The sequence below is a fragment of the Colossoma macropomum genome, unplaced genomic scaffold (assembly GCF_904425465.1).
Source record: "Colossoma macropomum unplaced genomic scaffold, Colossoma_macropomum, whole genome shotgun sequence".
Taxonomy (NCBI): Eukaryota; Metazoa; Chordata; class Actinopteri; order Characiformes; family Serrasalmidae; genus Colossoma; species Colossoma macropomum.
Window position 1 is genome coordinate 15784798 of NW_023494793.1, and position 24068 is coordinate 15808865.

Genomic DNA, 24068 nt, shown 5'->3' on the forward strand with positions numbered 1-24068 from the left:
TCATCACATTACAATATGCTTTTCTGAGCACTCTGTGGATGTCACAGTACTACTAGAACACTGAACAACGGCATGTTTCATTACAATAAGCGCATTATTAGGCCTGTTCAATTTTACTAAGTGCAGTGCAACATTTGAAATGTTGAATAAAAATCATACTCACGGTTTTTGATAGTATTTTTTTTAAATGCGGCAACACTGGGTCTTTTCACCTTACGGGATGTCAGAAAAAACAAGACTAGGCAAGTCCAGTTTTGCCAGACTGCCAGGCTGCACACGATCTCCTCTGCAACTTTTGGTAAACAGTGCCAGGGGCGTAGCAGGCATTTCAAAAACGAGGAGGACACAGTGTCAGTACATGACACCTCTGAATGCTCTAAAATAAGAAACTGACCCATCACTGACCAGTGGTGGGGTAGTTCCTCAAAAATATTCCATTACAAATTGCTACTTCTCTAAACTGTAATGAGATCACTTATTAATTCAATGGAAAAGTAATCTCACAGTTCTCATTACTTTACATCTACATTACTTTCTAAACCCCAAACAAATCTGTATCAAATTTGACTAGCCAATCTCACATCATTTAAAAGGCATCTCACCATCTCATAAGCCAAATCCAGTGCAAGAAAATGAAAGTAAAACACTGTTAGCTGGCTGCTGGGTGATAAAAAAAAGACTGCTTAAGTGACTGCAGTACTTTAAAAGTTCACTTAACTAGCGAATAATGGGGCTGCTCTTCCCATTTACCTCTGCGTCGTTTAGTTTGATTTAGTCTTTCTGCACTGTTTTGGATAAAAAAAGAAACTGTTTTCTTGTTGATATTCAAATACTTTACGTTTACAAATATAAGCATTAGAATACATAGTGATAAAATTCTGCTACCCTGCACTTAAATTTGGCTACACTATGTTCTTTTCTCTATGTTGTTTCCCGCAGCTCGCTCTCGGCTAATTTCAATTTAGCATGCTCAATCGGCTGAAAAAGCTTGCGGCTGTCGGCTCGCAGCATCCCTCATGTTTCAAGCTAGAACACACACACATACACACACAAAAGAAAGGCAACCGCCTTAGCCATAGCTAGCGCTCAGCCCACAGCCTATGCATAAGTAGTGATTGACGCTCCGTCAGACACTCTTCATGGCTTTGATTGGTTGTTTTGTTCCGGGCGCGGTGGATTCTTGCAAATGGCGTTAAAGGCAGTAGGAGGAACCAGCGGAGCCTGATTTTTTCACAGATTAGGTTATCTGTCTCATGTTGTAAGGACGTAGTTACAGTTTTAGCAAATATGAAGAAAAGTTATTTTTATACGGGTTACCTAATGCAGCTTTAATAATAAATAATAGAACAAGCAAACAAAAACATCTGTTTGGGATCTGTACATTGTCATGTTGAGCCTCAACAAAGTGAGCACTCTTGAAAGCAGACGCATTCGCTTCCGGTGGAGAACCGATTCGTTGAACCGCCAATTTCAATGAATCTAAAGTCCGATTCAACCGATTCATTTTCGGTTCGTTGGGGGCGGGTATGAACGATAAGTCAAGTCGTACTAGCACTGAACAGCGTGGATCTGGTGCAAAATATAAGACGGGCTTTGCACTCAGGACTACACAGTGTCACGTGAGTATGTACAAAACTACACGTGCAATCAAGAGGGGAAAGGAAAGCGTCTACAGATAAATAATACAGCAGTATACAAAGAACATATTACAGTGTGGTGTTTTGTAAGGTGAAGTTGTGAAAATTAAATTCGAATTGTATTAGAATCCTTTAATTTATAAAATGGATGTAAACATTGCTTAGACGCTTCAAAAAAGTCGAGTCTGTTTGACTTGAGAGTTCAACGGGTTTATTTAAAAGAATCGGTTCAAAAGAACGATTCATTCACGAGTCGTACGTCGCTACAGCAGCAGCGGCAGAACACAGCTGGGGGAAGGAGGAGGCCAGGCTAGAGCAAAACGAGTCGCTGCGGGGGAATGGACAGCGTTTGATCTGGAGAGGGTAATATGTGAATAATGTCAACGTTGCTCTGCTTTAATCCGACTATTAGCTACACTGCAGCGGAAGAGACTGATTTCGTCTGTCTAATTCCAAATAGTTAGCTAGCTAGCTAACCCTAGCTTTCTGTTGGCATTCCGTGAGTTTGGCCGGAGCTAACGAGCTAACGAAAGCTAGCAAGCTGGCTAAGTTTGCTTAAATAAATTTCATGAAATGCTTGCTACTTCCCAGTCTGTCAGTGGGTTTAGCTAAGTGGCTAACTGAAAACCTAACGACACCCAAACCGCTGGCGAGCTTGTTTAACGTTAACGTTAGTTTGCGAGGAAGCGACCTTCTGTCTATCTCGCTAACGTTAACCTAATTACAAATGAGATGTCTAAGTTTCACGTAAATGTTGCCAAGTTGCTCGTTGTCTTTAGCTAGCTCTCATTGTTTCGAAGTTGTTGCAGTGTGTAGTCAGCAACCCTGTAAGTGGGCCAGTTTCCCCTGTTTGGGGTTTAGATAACCAGTCGGCGCCCGCAGTGTTGGATGCATGGATCAGGAGTGGCAACCAAACCTTACAAACCTTAGCAACATCTATCACTTATAGGTAACGTGTATATATTTTTTATATCCCTATAGTGCAGCAAACTCTTATTGAGTGGTAAAAAGCTCTTATTGAGTGGTTCATAGGCGTCGCCTTCAGTTAATCGCTACACTATAAAAATGGTGCTGATATGGGTTGTGCCGAGAGAAGAATGTAGGTTGTCTTTACTTGTTTTGAAGGATGTAAACTTGTTGACTGGTAGCTAGCTACATACATGAATATACATAGTAATAGCCCGTTGAGCCAGCTAACGAGTTTCTCGTGTATACGTTGGGTAGATGTTAAGTTTCACTTTTAGCAGACTTCCTTTTTTACGATCTAGTTTTCACTGGTTTTTAACTTTTTTCTTTTCTTAATTCTGTTCTTCCATATAAAGTTGAGACGTTAATGATTTTCGGGTCTAAAGCGCTAATTTTCGTACGGCACATCATGTAGAAATGAATCAAGTCTAGAATCTCTTCTTTAGGCTAAATTCTAGATTTGTAGAGGTCATATTTCATGACATTAAGTCAGGCTAAATTTGCAAAAGATTGCGTGCCTTGTCACATCATTATCTAAGATGATTTGGTGATCTCAAAAAGCTGCAGGAAGAAACTGAGTTTTCAGCTGTTACAAACATAAAATGATGTACAAAGTACAGTGTGGTGGCATTGAGCGATAGAGGGTCATTCAGTGCACCTGTATAATCTAAAGGTTCACTTGGCTTACTTTTTTCCTTTTGTAAAGAGATGTTTTTTCCAAACAGATCTCATGTAGTCATATAAGATACATAGTAAATCTTCTGACACATTCTGTTAAACTGGAAAAAAATAGCTGTTGATCACTGTTAGCCAACATGTTTGGCAAGATACTTGGCTAGAAACTGTCTCCCTTAGACTTAATTCCACGCTTGCCTGTATAGGTCTTCGTTGTGCCTAATCTCAGTATTTTTACAGGAAGTCTAAGTTTTCCTGGTTTCATTCCATATGACTCCTATAGGTAGGTGCATTATGGTGTTATGGGAGACGTGCATGTCCCACCTAGTCAGTTAACGTTTTCCCTGCAGGGCTTGTCAGAACAGATGGAGCCAAACCAATTAAGCCTTGTGCATGAGTAGGCATTATTGCTTTGCACCTGGTAAACCCTAAGGTTTTATGGCTATGGTTCTTTAGGACAAGCTGTAAAATGTTTTTTGGTGCAAGTTCTGCTATCTTATTTTAAACTGTGAACAACATGCAGTATGTGGTTTTATCTGTCTTATCTGCTTTTGTCAAAGATGATGTTGCATTTGTCTGTTAACACTGGCTTTGTAAGAAAAGCTGAATGTCTTTGGATTGGTGAATTGCCATCTACAGTGAAGAACAGGCTGCTGAAAAGATTATGAATTTTCTGGATCCTGTGTTTCAACCCAGTGGGCTTTGAATACTTGTATCTTGGCCAGCTTCAGTCCACAGCAACAGGGAAGAAGAAAGAATGGCTTTGACCTGTGGACACAGTGCAAAAGAGAGTGAATTGGTGATATTTTTATCCCCTGTGATTATGCCTGTTAGATATGCAAAGCCTGATTTCCCCAGCCAGTCCTATTATAGCCATTCTTAATTATCCTTTTGAATTTGTGCAGCAGTTCCCTTTGATCTAGCTCAGCTATCAGCTTTTCTTGCCATCAAAATAGTTAGACTCAGTGAATGCCTACTAATGGCGTCTGCAGAAGAAGCAGATTAGTTTTAGAACTGAAAAATAGACATTGATTGTACAGTATATAAACCAGGCTGCATGATGCCATCATATGTTTTATTTGTGCTAAGGTTTCTGATAGCTAATTTTTGTTCCTTTTTTTCTTTTTTGGGTGATGCAGCGATTACTTTGAGTTGTTTGTTAATTGAGTATGGGAATATTTTCAGAATTTTGCAAAAAAAGTATTGTGTTTTTAATTGCCAGCTGACCCTTACGTAAAATCATCTTATCTGCTTTAACCATATCACCTTTGCAATTGAAAAAAGTTTCCCAGAGAACTGCCAGCCTTCTTGGTCGTTTTTCATAATTTTTTCTCTCTATGGCCTATCAAAGTACCTCCTACCAGACCTTGCTTGTTAAGCTTTTTTGCCAGTACTGGCCAAGCTGGCTGTTTTGCAGAATAGGCTAAATGCTGCTTATCTTGAAGCAGTCCTTCAGCAGCACTTAGTTTCCTCATGCTGATGATGATGTTTTCATTATTAGCTTCCTAATGCTTCTTTCCTTCAGTTACTTTATCTTTAATTTCTCGCTCCTTAATTCTCATATTTTTTTATACCTTAGTCATAATAAACAGCCCTGTTCCAAGTGAGCGTTATGTAGGATTTATCTATCAGTACATTTCAAATAGTATGCCTTTATCATGAGAAAGCACAGGTACAAGCAAAAATTCAGCCTCATTCGGCTGAAAGCCCAGTTTGTGCTGGATTGACCTCATTCCAAGATCTGGACAGCAGTACTGCATTGACCTGATATGAAGTGCAACTCTTGAAACCTAGGGAATGGTAGTCCTCAGAAATGGGGTTTGGATATTTTCCTGTAAGGGGCTCAACTGTATATGGAGAAACCCTGCAAATTATCTGATTAAATTTCAAAAGATTGTCTTGAAGACTAAGTTTGGGATCACCAGCTGCTAAGGGAAGGTCTACATTAATGCCAGAGTCAACACTATACATATCTGTATATACATAATAACTTAAAGTAATAGTTCAGCAAAAAACTAGTTTACAATTTTACCAGACAAGACATGTTTGATGTTTGTTTCTTCAATTTTATGCTGGAGTTTTGAGGCTAATGTAGCTACCAAGTAATAAAGAGTAAATCTTCCAATTAGAATTGTGCAAACTGCATGCTTAAATCGTTGCACATTTTCCACATATTGCCTCAAGTTCTTAAGTAATCTCAGATAGACTTGCTTATGTGATTTCTGAAAGTGTATGTTGTTATCTAGGGATTAGTAGTGGAACTTCACAGCATTTTATTGTGCAAAGTAGTAAAAACAAAACTGAACAATACATATGTAAATATTGATTTTTAACACTAGCCCCACATTCCCGGCAAAACTGCGCTAAATGTTGTTTCACGTCTGAAGTTGGTTTCTTATTTAACAGCTTTTTAATTAAAATTTTCTTTTCCACCTTCAGTGAGGCAACAGTTTAATTCTGGCACCTGTACAGGTCCATGGCTTTTTGCGTGCATCTAACTGAGTTAGGCAGCTGCTAAAAGGCAGTCCTCTTGTGGAAGCAGTCAGTATGGCAGTCAGTCTGGCCTACATATCAGGCTAAGGCTAGCTCAAAAAGACTGGCCATTCTTTTATATCCGCTGCCTTGAATACAAAGTACAATGGACTAGACGTGATTAAAACACACTGGCTCAGCCCATCAGCTACTGGACTAATATTAGCATGATTTGCGCTGGTTGGACGGTGCATTATTTGTGGTTATATGTGGCATACTGGTACAAGGGTATGACAGAGCACATATCTGAAGAAAAATTTAAACCAGTATACCAGTTCATCCAGCCACTTTCACTAGGGATGCACGGTGATATTAGAATCATATTTGTATCGGCAGATGTTCCAAAAAAATATATCGCCATCAGACAGATGTTTAGATTGGACCAAAATTCCAAGCCAGTGTTTTTATATTTATGGTACTCTGAAAGAGCAGAATGTTTAGGTGACACTGGGCTACTGTGCTACTGTCTGTTTTATTCATTTTACTGCATTTGTAACACTGTAGAAATAAATGTTATGTTCCTTCATAATGCTAATCCAAGTAGATTTGGTCCTAATTTTTACATTTTATGGATGTTCATGAAACAGCCTTGGTTTTGGTATTGGAAGATATGTACATAAAATATATTGGATATTATAAATATATGTCAGCACACAGTAGTGGTGCATCCCTAATATTGTCTATGAAAATAGACCTCTTCTAGATTAAAAGCAGTAGAAATAGCCATGAAAAGCCTGAATTTTATCTGTACTTTTGTCCATTTTTGTAATTAAGCAAAGCTATTTGAGATTATAGTTTGAGACGAGTGGAGTATACTGCTAATTGGGCTGTAAGTAGGGCTAGGGCTATCATACAGAATTTTGAAACTGACTCCAGCACTGATAACTTGACCTGAATCCTAAATAATACTTTTTTGATATCTTTTTTTGAATGCAAAAATTATATTTGGGAAATGTTTTTTTTTCTTTTTGTTCTTAATTTTTTTCATAGGTTACAAATAAGGTCTAGTCACAGCATCATGCCTCACAGCATTCTATTTGTACTTTTATGTTTCAAAAGACTGATGTAAATAACATGCTTTTCAGTCTGTCACCAGTCTGAATTTTGGAACATGTATGCTTTTTGGCTCACTGATGCTGATAAGACTTAGTTATTGAATTTGGTATTGAACAGCACAGAATTTCAACACTCTGTTTTACTGAAGTAATGTGGTTGGTTGCATAAAAGTATTTTATTTTGAAACCCAGCCAAACTATAAACTTCCAATATTTCTAATAGTTACATTGACCTTGTATGCTCCAGTACAAAACTAGAGAAGCAAACTTTGGACACAAAACATGTCTTGGCTGATCATCTATATTTGTGGTAAGGGGTAAATAAATGAGTTTTCTTTCTAAACTGCAAATGTTAAATGTGTACCTTGGGCTCTTCGATCTAAAGGGCTGTGCAGTGAACCTAAGCAACTATTCAGACAAGCCAACTATAACATCCTCCATAAATATCAGTAGGTTGTTAACCTTTCACATACAGTATATTGCATTACATCTTCTGTATCTGTGTGCAATTGTTGCCTTATCACATAGCAAATGTGCTGGATAGTACATTTAAGTGGTTAGTCAACTTGTCTGTTGGAAACACTTGGATTTGCTGCTTAGGCTAGGTTGAGAAAGAATTTAAAGGTATAATGTAAAGTTTTGACACAGTGTTCAGACCTAGCTTACCATTTGCATAAAAACAGAATCCTGAGCTGTAAACCTGTGACTCCAGCTTTCTGGAAGTTAGCCAATGGCACTCGCCCCTTGAGTCCACCAGATCAACTCAGCATACATTCTCTGGCAGCTTGTCAAATCTGGGTTCAGTTCAGTACACATGGCGTGGGCAGGCAGCCTCCATTACGCCTCTCTCTCACTGTAAGGCTCAACTTACAGCCCACATAAAGACAGGAGAATGTAAAGGAGGAAATACAAAACGAACATCCCCTTCTTAGTCACTTGTTTCATTTTCATTTATGTGTGCTGTCAGTTTATAGCCAACTCTCCCATAACATGTTTTTCTCTTTCTTGATTTCCTCTAAGGGTATTTTGTGCTTCTTGCCCTACATGTCTCTCTGCTCCCCCTCTCTTGCTTTCACTGTGCCAGGACACAGACGTATGGGTGGTGGGACAGGTGTCCTGGCAAGCTCTGGCAATTGGAGAAAGTGTTTACGTTCCCAGATTGCTGACTGCAGATGATTATGCTGAATGGCCAGGGAGCTAGAAGGGCAAAATTAGGCAAGCAGGGAAGGCTAACAGAGCAAGACATAAAAGAACTGTGGGAAACCTGCCAAAGTTGCAGACACTATGTTGTACTTATCTTTTTAGCAATCTTGTGACAAAACTTGTGGTATTGCATTTTTTCTCCTGGTATCAGGCAAAACATGGGCTGACTAGTTTGGTGTTTTGTCAGTTTGGGTCCTGGAGCACCCCTACCTTGCACAATTACTGTTTTCCGTGCTCTAAGACACCAGATTCAACAAATCAGCTAATTAAATGCTACTTGACTTCACAGCAGCAGCTTCATTTTAAAGCTTTTAATGAAGCAGTGTATTGGTCTTGATACATTCAGGTATGACAAAAGCAGAGGGTTTAGTATTCTCCTGCTCTTTTTGTGTTGTGAAATTATCAGCTTGATCTTTTACGTTTCACTAACATGCATGTATGTAGGGCACTTTGAAATCTTTCATTTCCTTTTTGTTTTTAGTTTTGCTGGATTTATTGTAGTTTTAGTTCAGATCTTTGGATTTTTTACTGTAAAAATGTATGATAAAATGCACAATCACACTTCAGTTTTATTAAGATTGTTGGAATTCAATGACTGCAATAAAAGTTCAGGTAAATGCTTAAATCTATAAATTAATTAATTTAATTAATGAACTCATCATATTTAGCAGGCAGAAATTAATACTAGGGTTAACACTCAAGGACACCACCAGTATGACCGTAAGAATGTGTTTGTGTTTGCAGTTAGTTTTACTTTCATTTTGGGCGTGTATAAAGCCAAGGCCCTAAAACGCAGCCTACATAAACTTTATTTAGAGCATTAGATGCTACTGCCCTCGCCAAAGTACAACTGTTCACTGATATCAGACACATTTGCTTGATCAGAGGGATGATAATCCAGATGGGCCGCACAAAGGTCAAAAAGCTGCAGTGGTGTTTGGTATTACTTCATGCAGTTGTTTTAGTATTAATCGTTAATTCCAACTGCTGACTAAGTTATCCTTGTTGAGGTGCAGAGGCTGGGCCCTGTGATGGCGTCATAAGCATGACAAGATTTCTGCGAAGCGTAGTGAACAAAATATTTGAGCATCCATCATCCATATGGTATAACGAAAAATACACAATGTTCAAACACTTATTGTTATAACCCTCCCCGCACCTTCTTCATAGAAATCACAGGGCCCTGCAGGCGCAGGGCTCTCCTCTTCATTAACTAACCGGTTGTCCATAATGTTAAGGGGGAACTCCAATAATTTTGCAAACTTACTTAATCATTAGACGCCCGCAGCATTTAATGGCTATAAAAGCTACATCCCATTAAGCTATAACACAAAATGGTTATAAATGCTACATTGTTTTATTATAGTTTTGTCATAAAGTTTTGACCTAAAACATATTTTTTTATATGAACTATTACTCCAGGTTTACCTCCTGTGTTTCCTGTCAAAACCTATTTTCAACTTGGATCAATGCATGCAAGCTAACATGCTTTTGTTTTTAACAGCTGTTCACCACAGCTAATGCCTGTGTTATATCCGATTCAGTTCCCCCTCAAATTCTTATTCCCTTTGACAAATCAAGTCTGTGGGCACTCACATTCACGGAACAGAAAACAATACCAAGCACTGGAACTATGGAAAGCGAAAAGGTTAAAAAAAAAGTTTGGACGGCAGTTGTATTCACCCAGTCGGTGACGAACAGTACAAAAAGTGTTTATCAGTATGATTGTTTACTGTTTACTCGAATTGAGAATAATATTTATCACTGAATCTCATTTTTGGGTGAATTTATATTGGGGACTGGGTGAGGTTTTTTTTTTTGTAAACTTTTCATTTCCGTAGTTCCAGTGTTGCTTGGCGTTGTTTTCTGTTCAGTGAATCCCCGCACCCGAGGACCTGATTTGTCAAAGGGAACATGAATTTGAGGGGATCCTGTATTGGATATAACACCAGGTCTGCTTCCAAAATGTCGTACAGCCATATCGATTTGAACCAGAATACACAAATGACTTGCAGCAGTTTGAAGAAGAGAGAAAGTGAGAGAGAGAAACTAAACCTGAACCCGCTGGCATCAAAGCAGAAGAACCCTGGGCCAATGGAAATTGACGATGTCAACAACAAACTACTTACTACTTACCAGTTTATGGGGTAGGACAACAAGGTGCGACTGTGATCTATGGCAGCTCCTCTGATAAATAACGTTACTCATGTAAGCTAGGAGTTTTGTTGACACCGTGTGACACAACACCGCCAAACCAAAAAACACAAAAGGCGTGCAGGGCGGAGAGGTACATCCAGGGCGTTGTAAGGAAAAAAATAGTACCCAAAAATGTTTTCGAACTTAGCACTGTTTTACCATTTTCAGCATGACATATAAAACCTTATAAGATGCATGCAAGTTCACCGGTCATTTTGGATCGCAGAAAAAATGGTGACGTATAGTGTAGACATATGGATGTCTGGTTCCTGGTACTATAATGGTGAACAATTTTGACTCAGTAAATTTCTCTAGAAAGGTGCATTTCACACCAAACCACTCTAAATGGTTAAATGATCAAGTAATTTTGCAAATTCGGTGGAGTTCCCCTTGGTGTTGTGTTGATCTGAGTTTCTGTACAATAGGGTACTGCCTGTTTCTCTGCATTTTCTTTTTTTTCCCCAAATCACTGTAAAATTGTCCAGCTGCAGCATCTTATTACAGATTGCTGGTGCTGTCCAAAGTACAGATGTAGATATAAAGTATCTAAATGTTTAAAGATCCTCAACCTAGATGTTCTCTTTAAACGTAATGGAAATGTTAGGCCTAAGAAAAGTGGCTATTATGAAATAAAAGTATGGTATGGAGTGTATCATTGTTATGAGAAGTCCATAAACTGCAAAAACAGCTTTCTTTTGTACAGTGGTTGTACTTAGTTTGAATCCAGGATTTCTAACATGCCATTCGACCAACTGCAATTACTGACGTGTCACTTGCAAGTGCAACAGGTTTGGCGAGGCCAAGACAAGGATATGTGCACTGAAGTGCAGAGTTTATTAGTTTACTTGTTGTTTCCTTGTTTAAAACCCCAGTAAGTGAGTGCTGTTCCCTGTGGCTCAGCAGTTTATGACTAGGGTTTTAAACAAGCATCAAGTTTAAAAACAAAGACTGACAAACACGCTTTTTGAATGTGTCTTTTTTGAGCAGCATTGAATTGAATTCTTTCTGGTTTCCTAGCTGTAGTAGCTCCTCCTTGTGGCTTAAAAACACTATCTGTATTTCACTGAACAAGGTGTAACAGGCATCAGTAGATACAATCATGTGAAGAAGTATACCCAATGAAAAGTTTAGATGTTTTCAGCATATTTGGACATACAGATATCGGGTCTTTGTTTAAACTAAACAGTTGATAAAGGTGATATAATTTAACAAAAATTAACATTTTTAAAAAGTAAGTGCACCCCATAATATATATAATATACACTGGTCAGGCATAACATTATGACCACCTCCTTGTTTCTATGCTCATTGTTCATTTTATCAGCTCCACTTAGTATATAGGTGTACTTACAGACTATAGTCAGTCTGTTTCTCTGCATACTTTTATGCCCCCTTTTACCCTGTTCTTCAGTGGTCAGGACCGCCATGTAGGGCTGGGCGATAAAATGATAACGATAATTATCGCAATATAACTTTTTCTCGATAGAGCGATACGACATGTTCGATATATGTTCGATATAATACACCATTCTCACACTTCCACGTTCAGCGAAAGCCTTGGTGGCGTTTTCTACTGCAAGGAAAGCGACACTACTGGGCTGTCGCCAGGAAAGGGCGCACTTCCGAGTTTTTCTACACGATTAGAGAGGGAGGAGGCCACGAGTAAGATGGGTCTTTAGCAACGGCTGAAAGTTATACATTCCCTGTTTGAGCGGCGCGACAGGCGATCTGTTCTCCTGTGACCGAGTGTGGGTGACGAGGTCAGTGGTGTAACTGTACTGTCCTACAGCGAACTCACCTCTTTCTGTACATCCTAACAACTTTAGTGGTGTTAAATCACAATCCTCACAACTACAGCGCTGTTACAGCGCTCGGATAGTCATATTTAAGTATGAGTGCATTCCCAAGCAACGAAAGTGAAAGAAAGAAGTGGGTTCATGCAGTTACGGCCCTGATGTAAACAAAAGTAAAGTGAGGAAGCTGTGAGGCATTGGAGAGCGGGAGAGCGCTAGCTTTCCAGGCTAGCTGTTTTTAGCAGCTGGCTAACTTAAAGCAGCGCTTTGTCACTGCACGACACGGCGAATTAATGATACTGTAGATCAAACATGACACAAAAGCACCGCTTTCAGTTTAAACGTAGCTAAAAGGAGGACTCTGTCTGGTGTTGATATTTTGCGGTTCACCCCTTAAACTACTACAATTGAATATCCAGTCGTCGCTAGCTTGTGTCTGAATACCGTGATGTCATTTGTAGCGGGGTAGCCGAGCGCTCGTCACCAGCTAAAAATAATCAGTTTTTTTTTTTTAAATTATGACTATTACAAAACAGCCATGCTTTTCCAGCTGGTAAAAACAGCTCACCAGACACTCTCTCCCACTCTCCCATGACAGATTTGTGAAATGATCCACTGTTTGGCGAGTGTTTGTTGTGTTCCGAACAGCAATTAACCACCCAGGAGCAAAAATCAGCCTTCAAACTTGAAAGAAATAATGATTTGACATTTGTCGCGATATGTATCGATATTGAACAATATAAATTTTGTTTATCGTGATAACATTTTTGGCCATATCGCCCAGCTCTACCCCCATGGACCCTCACAGAGCAGGTACTATTTGGGTGGTGGATCATTCTCAGCACTGCAGTAACACTGACGTGGTGGTGGTGTGTTAGTGTGTGCTGCGCTGGTCTGAGTGGATCAGACACAGCAGTGCTGCTGGAGTTTTTAAACACTGTGTCCACCCGCTGTCCACTCTATTAGACACTTCTACCTTGTCAGTCCACCTTGTACACTGACCTTCTACAACTAGAGAAGATTTAAAACCACTGCCAACATGTCCAGGCTGGGCTGCCCCAGCACATTTAACATGAGTGCAGACTGTAACATGCTAAAAGACGTTTTTAAGAACCACCAAATTTCATAACAAGATCTGCAAAGAGCTGTTGACATGGTGGATGTCAAAGTGCATGCAACTACGAATTAGAACGAGGCCGCACAAATTTTACCTACATGGGAGGTGCATCAGAAGGAAGCATTTGCTGTCTATAAAGAAAATCAGTGCAATACTATATCTATGCTTATCAATGGCTATGCATAGACCAGGACTACTGGAACAATGTGCTAAGGACAGGTGAGTCAAAGATAAGTTATTTGGCCACAGTACCAGAAGCCATGTTTGGCAAAAAACAAAGACTGCATTTGTTCAGGAGAACTTTATACAAACTGTAATGGTTTGGGGCTGCTTTGCTGCCTCAGGGCCAGGCCAGCAATCATAAAATCGACTATGAATTCTGTTTTATACTAGAGGGTGCCTGAGGAGAATATGAGGCCATCTGCCAAAAAGTTGAGGCTGAAGAAGTGGACCTTTCAACAGGATAAAGATCCCAAACATACTAGTAAATCCACCATGGAATGGCTCCAAAGGAAGAAATGAGATGCCAGAAACTGGTAGATAGTTATAGGAAACACTTACATAAACCAGGGGTTTTTATACTTATATACTTTTTAAAAAACATCAGTTAATCATCAGTTAATTTATTTTTAAATAAAAATTTGTAAATTTTCTTTGTTTTGCGTTCTATTATGTAACATTTATCTATACATACTGCTTAGCTAATGAAATTAAGTGCTCACATAGATGTAAAAAATAAAAAAAAAGGTGTACTCACTTTTTCACAGGACAGTATAATTGGCAAAAAAGGATTTAAGGAAAAACTATATGGTGCAATCTTGGGATTGCCCTCTCAAAAACTATAGTATAATTTCACATGTGAATGTTGACCCTTGTGTTCTTTTATCTGTAAACTGTCAGCCTGTCAAGTGTGATCAGACAGTTTAAGCAGCACTGCATACTTCTTTGTCTGAGGGATAAAATGTAGTTTTGGCTAGTGGATTGACTAGCCAAAATGGGGTTTGAGCAGCTACTGGCCTTAGAAAACATTGTATGTATAATTGAAATGGCTTCCGCTCTCACATGTTGGGTTTTCTTTTTTAGGTTTTCTGCAAACCAGGAGAGACATCAATGAGTCATGGAGGACGAAGGTGGCTTTATAGAGTTTGATGTGCCCGAGTTCAGCAACACGGTCCTGAACCAGCTCAATGAGCTCCGGCTCCAGGGTAAGCTTTGCGACATCATTGTGCACATCCAGGGCCAGCCATTCAGGGCACACAAGGCTGTTCTGGCTGCCAGCTCGCCCTACTTCCGTGACCACTCAGCTCTGGGCACAATGAGTGGCCTCTCCATCTCTGTGATCAAGAACCCTGAGGTGTTTGAGCAGCTGCTGGCCTTCTGCTACACGGGCCACATGGAACTGCGTCTGCGCGATGTCATCAGCTTCCTCACTGCTGCCAGCTTCTTGCAAATGCAGGCTGTCATTGACAAGTGCACACAGATCCTGGAAGGTATCCACTCCAAGATCAGTCTCCCTGTGCCCAGTGGAGCAGATGCAGATGAAGATTGCGCCTCCTCCAGGTCTGGATGCAATGGAATGACAGAAGGGGGTATTTTTGTAAACCCAACCCAGATTTCCCCACCCTACTACTCACGAAAGAGCCATTGCGGGGAGGTAAGGGCATCAAGCAGGGGCCCTGCACAGTTAGCAGAGGAGGGGCAGTCTGATCGTGGCAGCAGTGACAGTGTGTCAGAGCAGGAGGTGTCCATGGAGGCTGAGCCAGAACAGGTGGATCTGATTGGAAAGGATGGCCAAGTGACAGATGTCCACATCAAACTGGAGAAACCAGACCGGCCCATCTATTCTGACAGCTCATCGGCAGGTGATGATGGCTACCACACGGAACTTGTGGATGGGGAGCAGGTGCTAGCTGTGAGTGTGGGTTCATATGGTCCAGTCCTGCCCCCTGCTGGATACACCTATTCAGCACTCCCCTCATCCTGCTTTGTCAGCATTAGTCCATCTAGCCCATCTCGTTCGATTCTCAGTGGTTTCCGAGGTGGCCCTCCGAGGCGGCCTAAACGTCCTGTTCCAGTCCCAGCCGAAGTGCTCTCTCAGCTGAAGCCAGGCCCTGAGGATGGGGAGGGAGCAGCGACAGGGACGGCCTTGGAGAACGACATGAGGGAGCGCAGTCTGCGCAGCCAGTGGTACCCCTACAACGAGCGCCTCATCTGTATCTACTGCGGCAAATCTTTCAACCAGAAAGGAAGCCTTGACCGCCACATGCGCTTGCACATGGGCATCACGCCTTTCGTGTGCAAATACTGCGGCAAGAAGTACACCCGCAAAGACCAGCTGGAGTATCACATCCGTGGCCACACGGACAACAAACCCTTCCACTGCCAGATCTGCGGCAAGTGCTTTCCCTTCCAGGGCACCCTCAACCAGCACTTGCGTAAGAAGCACATGGGCTCAGGCACCGAGGCCAACAACCACACGGACTCTCTGGGGGAAGCAGCAGATGGCCAGAGGGGGGCACCAGAGGATGCCTCAGAGGTCAATTACAGAGCTCCATATGCTGATGACGGGCCAGCGAATGACATCAGCGATGAGAATGCCAAGTGCAGTCCTGAAGAAGCCCCTGTGTCCAGATGTGATTACTAAGAAATCAAGTTTTTAATGGGTGGTTTGTCCCGTGGCAGGAAGCTTTAAAGGTTGCTCTTTTCACAGTCACTTGTTTTTAAAAGAATCAGCTGAGTGGATGATGAACCTGCCTTGTGCATTTTCTACTTCTCTGTTTTTGTGAAAGTCATCTGTTTGTGTAACAGGACTGAAAAAGAGAGAAGATGTTTTTAAGAAATACGTTTTTCAAAGGGAAGGAGTCGCATAGTTGGGGAAGAGAATTGGGTAGAAGGTCTCAATAATCAAGGCCTTCAAAAGTATGTTTTATCAAGTTTTTATATATATATATATTTCCATGTTTTTAAACATAGAGTAATATAGGCATGTTGCAATAATTAATAATGTGAAAGCTCAGATAAGATGCTTGTCATATCATGCTTTTACCTAACTTGTTTTTGCACATGTGGCCTGAAGTAGGCCCATCACTCACAAGGATTGGTTTTATCTGCCAGTGCAAAAGCTTTGTGTGACACATCCGTTCAATACCTCATCATACAACATAACTTACTCATAACAGACAGTATTGTAAGCTTTTCCTCAACTCCAACCAGGTTCTACCTCATAGCCAAGAACCTGAAAGGAAGTGAATAAGCCTCTGTTTAAAAAAAAAAAACACATTTGTTTTGTTTCATAGGGTTTAAAATGCTTCACATAGCAAAATCCTGGCACAAAACATCCTCACTACACGAAGCCTTGGTACTTCAGTGAAATATTCCTTACAGATTGTATGAAATTTGAATTGATCTTGTTTCATAGAGAGACTTTGTATGTTTTCGAAAAAAGGTGCTTAAGAGTGTGGTAAGATAAGGGTGTAGCCTATCTGCAATATGCATCCTGGTGCATCAAGGATGGGGGGATTCATCCCAAAATAGCATGATGTAACATTGTTTCTTTTTATCAATGTGGTCTAGGTTTTATGTTTAAAGTTCATGCTTTCAGAGGGAAGTAGATGTCAAACGTAATTAACTGAGTTTAAGGCTAATAAAAACAAACAGCTCTTGTTATATATATTCAGAGATTTTTAATGGAGGTAATCTAATATCAGCTTGATTTTAAATTATAAGAACACCCTGTGTCAGTTTTTCTCTTTCTTTAGCCATTTACTTTTATTAGTCATTTAAAGCATATAATGGTCAGGTTTGTAGGTTTTGCAGATTAATTCTAGTGCTGGACCAAATTCTTCACTGAATATTATGTAGTCCAGAAATTATAATGAAAACCAGCTCCTTAATTCAAACAAGTCTAAAATGCATTTTAGTTTACTGTTTGGTGGCATCACAGACAAAACAATATTATTCAGGTCAGGAACGTAAAGCCAAATTCTTAAATTTATATAAATGAAATTAGCACCATGTAGTATTTTTCCTATTTTTCATAGGTAACCATTTCTGCATACCACTTTACAATTATAATTTTCAAATATTATAATTTATAATTATTATTTGAAATATAAAGCTGTAGTTGTCAGTTACCACATCTGTTCACCCTAAATTGATCTGTGAATGTGTGTCCACCTTTCCAATCCAAAATCAACATGGATCATTAGACACTTTAGCCTGTTTATTTTTGCTGGGATATGGCCTGGAATATGGGATTATTTGGAAGTCAGTGGTTTGTGTTTTGCCTAGGTCTATGCAATAGTTCTCACGTGCCACATTTTTGGGAATTAATAGCTTTTGTTGCCTTTAAAAGCTCCAGTACTGCTTTGTGAAAGCGTGTTGTCTTAGAAAATGCTCTGTTGAGGCAGTGCAGAGATAAAGAAAACTTCCGTCCATTTTCTTTTGTGTGTGCAAAACAGGTTAAATTTATTTCCTACCAAACTGTGGTAAAGGTTTTAGTTGGATTTGTGCTTTTCTTCGGGATGAATTCCAAGACAAGAGGAATGGTGGTTTCTGGTGTATTTTGATGCATCAGAAAGGTACAGATAAAAAAAAAAATTAAAATTTTTACAAGTCGAAGCTGGAGTCTATATCACAAACACTGAAGTTAGTTTTTAGCCAAAAGTCCTGTTAACAATCATTGTTATTTATGTGTATTATGAATTGTGATTTTTTAGAAAAGCATGTCTTTGAGTTTGAAATGCTTAAGAATGTGAGTTATTTGCCCGAAGAACGAGAGTTCTGTTTCTGCAACTATGTTTGGCTGACAGCATTCAAAAGAATGCAGGTTTTCATTGCATCATTAGCTATATGGTGAAATTTATCTAAAAGTGGTTTCTGAGAAAAATGCATAGCTCAGGCAAAAAGATGTATGAATGCTTGCAGTGTTTGTCCATTCTTTGGTGTCTGAGGGTGTTCTAAAGAAGTATGTTGAGGGCCTTATTCTGATGCCTTCACACTAAACTTTTTGAAATCAGTGTGTAGTATAGTGTAATGTGTAGGCTTTTAAAGGCACAAAAACATCTCCATAAATGGTCTTTGGGACACTGCAGAACTATTGTTTAAGCAGTCTGATGTACATCTAGTCTCATGTAACTTGTAGCTGTTGACACATTTCCAGCAAAGTCATTGACATGGGTAATGAGCATTTTCTGTCAGTATTTCATGTTATAGGTCCAGAAGTACATATACTTGTCTAAGTGACAATCTCTGGCAGTTATACAACAGGATTTTTGAAGTGAGTGATTCATATTGCTCTCAATTTGTAGCCTTTCTCTGCCATGTTAATTATTCTCTCAGAATGTAATTTGTGGTCTTTGATGTTCCAACAGACTGAAACACACTTGACTTGCACATTGCTCAAGGGCTTCTTTGCCTGCTTAACAGACACCACTTAGGCTAGATTTGTTATTTCCATCAAGTTCTCTGTTGAATAGTTTAGAATATTACAATATTTATCCAGCAACTATAGCACTTATTTTGGGGTAATGATGTTGCATAGCCTTTGTCTAACATATGATATTTTTTTTAATGGGGTTATACAGCATTCCCTTTTTCTTTACACAATAGCAGTTGGTTTCCATACAATTAGTTTTCATAATGGTGCTTTTTGTTTATTTTTTATAGTTTCATATTTTCTTTATAAATTCCTCAGGCACAGAGTGAACTCAGTTTATTTAAACTGGTTTGTCCTTACATTAATATCAGTTTTTGATCCCTCTGAATTGAAAGCAAATTTTCCTCGTATTGTTTATAAGACTGGAAAATGCTAAACCTGTGTTTGAATGCCATCCAGCTTAGACCATGCCACCTGAAGTAGTATAATTTTTATTATGCCTAGAAGACAGTTTATTTGGGCAATAAAGGTTACAGAACCACAATCTTATATATGTAGCCCATGATGTGTCTCTGTGTAGGGTAATACAGAGAAGAGCCAGTTTTGGTTAAGAATAACACCATGCATATCTGTTTGTTTTACAGACAGTGTCTGAGAAACTAGGTTAGTTTAATTTATCAATTCCACCTAGCAGTTAATGCAATTTTGGCCGCTAACCAAAGAGAAAACCAAAAATGCATAATGTTATGTATGCTGCACATTAATCTGAAGAGAGCAAACCAGCCCCTAGAACAAATTAACCTGTGCAAAGTGTGAAAATATTTTTCACCTAGTTGCCCAGACTTCCACTGTTTTTAACAGTCACCTGAGTTTCTCCCAAAATCAGGAGGAAATGTTACTAAGATTTGAATTTGGCAATGAATTTTTTCTTCTTAGTTTTCTTTAATTGTGAGCTCACAATTAAAACATATGCTTGTAAGATAAACATCAATTAAGCCATAAACTTAGTAGTTCAAGGCGAGGCTCTAGATGTTTAGAACAAAGGAACAGTAAAATGATTTGCGAAAGTCTGTTCTTACTGAGTTGGAAAGGAATTCCAATTAAATCTGTGCCTTGCCACAAATAATGTAAACTTCCCTGACATATCCTTTCCCAAAGTGATCTTTAGAGGACAGAGGTATTATGTATTATTTCTGCATGTAGTTCAGTCTGGCCATATGTATAGAGATTCATCTAATGATTATATGCATATGCTTATTAATCAACTTGAGATGTTCTTGTTTGGGTCCTCCCTTGATAATTTGCTTATGAACATTTTTTTTCTTTTGCTTTTATGTTTATCAGTTGCTTTTTTTATGTTGAGCTGAGGAGCTAACATGCAGTAGCAGAGGTTTTGCATTAAATGTAATATGCAGTTTTGACAGGAAGAGATTGTAGCAAGTTATAAGAAATGGGACAATCAGACAGCTTCAAACACTGGAAGCTACCTCTTGAAAAATCAATTATTTTAACCATGGACTATTAATTTAGCTTGCCAGAATGATTCTGCCAAGTGTGTCAGCCACTCTTTGGTTTATTATTATTTTATTTTTGGTAGAGTGGTGAAAAAGTGCATGCTAGACCATTTATAGTTGTAAGATGTACTGCATGGTGGTCACCACGTATATAATGAAATATTGAAATGCAGATTGGTTTATTTTATTTTTATTTTGGGGGTTTTCTTTGGTCTTGAAAGTAATTTAAATTTATTATTTTTTGTCTGGCATGCACTTAAGATGAACATAACTTTTTATTGTAATCTAAACATATATTCCATATTCATTATAGAAGGGGTTAGCTTATAATATCTTACTCCTCTTTAATGGGACTCAAAAATAAAGGCCTCAACTATTTTATTTCTAATGAGGTTTATGAATTTAAATGGTGCTGTTAGACTGGTCAGGTGTATTTATTGATGATTTTATATACAAAAAAGTGCATACATATAGGTTATGGGTCAATTTAAGGTTTATTGCATACTTGTAAGTGATTTCAAGAATGATTCTAATTGTGTTATATTCAACCAACCAACTCGAGTTGATGACTAGAATACATGTTCACTCTTTCTGTTCAAGTCTTCACAGAAAACCAAGAGTTCAGTATGGGCCGTGTACAGTAATCAAAAAGAAGTGTTTACATGGAAGGTTGTGGGACTACTTTTTGAATTTGCAGCTTGTTCTTTTAATGAAGCTGACTTACTTCAGGTAGTTTATGAACACTGATATTAGTTATAAAGAAAATCTTGAAGTCTTCCATTGTTTCTCTGCTTCCAACATTTCTCCACTGTGTAATATGCAAAAGCAATAACCTTTTTAAGAGCAGTTTACTACTGCTGTCTGACTGCCTCTCGAATTACAGAAGTGTCACGTCTCAAAATGAGTGGTTTCAGGTCGTCAGGGAGTCAAGCTAACTCAAGATCAGGAGAGGATTTAAAGTTTGTTATTTCTTCATCTTTGGTTTTGTTTAATATGAGATTTTGTGAACATTTGGACAAGTTGAGTGAAAATGCTTCTAAGGTGTGGCTTTCTTGTGGTCATCACTGTCCACAGCCCTTGTGTAGAGTGAAGGCTATGGGTTTCAGAGCCTTGTGCATGAGTGGAGCCTTTTGTTTTGTTTGTGTGTCTGTCTGTGTTTGTACTCCATCCATCTGCCACCTCAATGCAAGCCGGTTAAAACGTTGCACCTTTTATCTGTGTCAAATATGAAAGGGATCTTGGGAGGAACACCCTGCTTCCCTGAGAGCCACAAAGATCTCCTCCACTTCCCCTTGCACTGGGACTGCAGATCAAATTAGACAATCAGAAACTAAGTGGATTTCTGATATTGAGCAGTCTCTGAAATTCTGTTAGCTTCTAACTCTCATGTATTCAGTGATATGGCAAAAAAAGTAGAACTCAGGGCTTACTAGTATTCAGAAATGGCCACTTTGGACATGCAAATCATTTTGTATGTTCCAATCAACTTAATTGTGCACTTTTACTTCAGGTTGGGGAAGCAAGTCCTCAGTCATTGGTTCCCAAAAAACAGTCTGCCTCATGGGTGTCTTGGATGCACCTGCCTTTTTTTCCGTTGTTGCTTTTCCGTATGCATGGGATGAGCACAGAGCTTCAGCATGGAGGAATACTGGAGATCTTTTAGCTTTTGCTCTGGAAGTATCTCTCTGCCCAACTCTCTGTACTCCACTATATTTACAACCTCACAAAACCCTACTGTGAACCTCAGAACTCTACTGTTTTATACAACTATGAAGTACATGAAGCTAGCTGGTGCCGATGCTGTAACAATTAACTCGCCATTTATGAATTTTATTTTATAGCATGAAATATAAGATTATATTTATTCAAATGATATATTTTGCTCATAATCAGTCTGTGCTGCTTTTTTATTTTTGTTTTAAAGAGCTTGTAAATTGCTTTTTTATGATGGAGAAATGTCAATAGATACTAAAATTGCATTCATTTGTAAAATAAAGTTGCTGATTTGGCAGATTGTCTCCTCTCAAAGTCTTTGTGTAAATCTTTGTTTGCACTGTAAAAAATGGTTTGTCAGTTAAGTCAAAAAAGTGTTCATGTGATAAGCAGTTTAATTCAAATACTGTAGATGAAATGATGCAAAGTAGTATCAATACAATTCTCAGAAAACTGTTCCGCTTTTTACAGTCTAGGGGATGTTCATTTTATGCATTTTTAAAACCCTTTTCATAGGCTCTGAACCTAAATATTTGGGGAAATAACAAATAATGCCTTTGTGCAATATTCGCCAATGGCGATTGCTGAGAGCAATGCTTCATTTCGCTCGCTAGGTGCCGCTGTATACACTTAACGAACATCCATAGTTGGTTTCTCTGTGTATGTCGATGAACGTTTATATCCGTTAACGCTAGTTAATTGTCTGTGTTGAAGTTTAGCAGATAGTTTTAAAAGAGCTAGTTTGAGCTGTTAAAAAATGTTCTGTACTTGACACACCAGGCTGCAAAAGAGCACCTTCTCAAATTGGTAACGTAAGAACCTCAGTCGAAAAAAGGCTACGTTCACGAGTCATTAGCCTACTTCAGAATGCACGAAATCAGTCTCTGTTTTTTTTTAGTCATAAAAGATTCATTCATTTTCAAGTGGGACTTAAACGACTTACCTTCCAAACGCAACGCTGGAAAGGACATTTAAAATGCGGCTTAAAGCTGCATCTAATGCCATTTGTCTCTAAAGCCTTAAACTATACATTTGGCTCGCCATTTTAGCCAGTTGTCTTTTTCCATGTACTGACAGAATCAGCGGGAGTGCGAAGATGGCAAAAGAGAGAGAGAGGGGCACCTGCGCGTGACAATACTGACCTAATTAATGATTGGCTGCTTTGCGTGGAGGCGGGACCTAGCCATACAAAGTCGACACTCGATTGGTTTACCCTGCTTTCTATCAAACACGGTCGTACCTGACGCTTCCTCATGTCAATGCCCAGCTGTTGGCAAATGGCCCTTGTCTCCACCATCCGGTAGTATCGTAGGCGACCCCACGCCAGCGTTACCCGAAGCGCTGTAGCTTTTACTGATGTTGTATGTGCGCGAAATGAAAAAGCACCTTTTAGAAATGTAGACCTAATTCGGAGCAGCAGTATTCTTCGGATATGGAGCGACATCGAAATTTGAGTTATTTTTGAGCAGACGTGGTGCATTTGTAACGTTATACGGCCATACATAGCAGCCTGACCAAGCCCGGTGCATGCAGCTGAATCTGTGGAGACAGTCTGAAGACGGCGTTTTCCTTCAACGGGTGAGTGTTAAAGAAGCCCTCCTCGGTCACGGCATAGCTCCAGTCTCACATTTGGCACATCAAAACACACGGCTGTGATGGTCTTGCGTCACTAGAGGTAACCTGATTTACCTCCAAAGGAAGGTGCATCTGCCACGCTCAGTATCACGACTGCGCCATTGCATTCAAGATACCCTTCAAAGTGAAGGATGCTGCTGGTATGCCAGTGCTTTAGTATTACGCTGGGATTTTTTATGATGGCCTAGGAGCTACACATGTCATGGAATAGCTGAACATGTTGCTGCTTTTTGCGGGGAACTGGACAAGGCTATGTATTAAATGTATACCCTGCTTGTTTTGATAGTGTCACTGCACGGGTGCTCGCCTTTAAAGCCTGCTGATGCGTGAAAGCTGTTATTACATGTAAATACATGGGCGAACGTATAGCTGGCTGTTTTCAGCACTGCTGGGCAAATGTAGCTCTGTGGATGCCGTCGGGCTTGTTTTTACGCGGCTATTATACATGGGAGAACAGGCCAAGACATTTTCCAGTTTAGCACGTGATTCTTCTAAATGCTATATAATAATTTCCCGGTACAGTCGGAATCTGGAATATATCTTGATAATCGATTGACAGGCAAGTAGGAAAGTACCTGTCTTTACGAGTCCATTTCTACTTTCACATTTAACTTTGACATGCTGTCGTAGTGCGCAGCCTAAGCCAGGACGAACA

The 24068-nt window shown here is 39.4% G+C and overlaps 2 protein-coding genes across 2 annotated transcripts in view; both read left to right on the plus strand.

Moving 5' to 3' along the window:
* Positions 1 to 1869: 1869 nt before the first annotated feature.
* zbtb34 (zinc finger and BTB domain containing 34) lies at positions 1870 to 22076 on the plus strand. Its single transcript, XM_036578631.1, has 2 exons — positions 1870 to 2000; positions 14258 to 22076. Exon 2 carries the CDS (start codon positions 14292 to 14294, stop codon positions 15816 to 15818), a length of 1527 nt encoding a protein of 508 aa, XP_036434524.1. The 5' UTR covers positions 1870 to 2000; positions 14258 to 14291; the 3' UTR covers positions 15819 to 22076.
* Positions 22077 to 23067: 991 nt separating this feature from the next.
* The window catches only part of ralgps1 (Ral GEF with PH domain and SH3 binding motif 1), a 156454-nt gene continuing 155453 nt past the window's right edge, over positions 23068 to 24068 (plus strand). The window contains exon 1 of the mRNA XM_036578632.1: positions 23068 to 23356. The gene's annotated coding sequence lies outside the window, so the exon portion shown is untranslated. The remainder of the gene's footprint in view (positions 23357 to 24068) is intronic.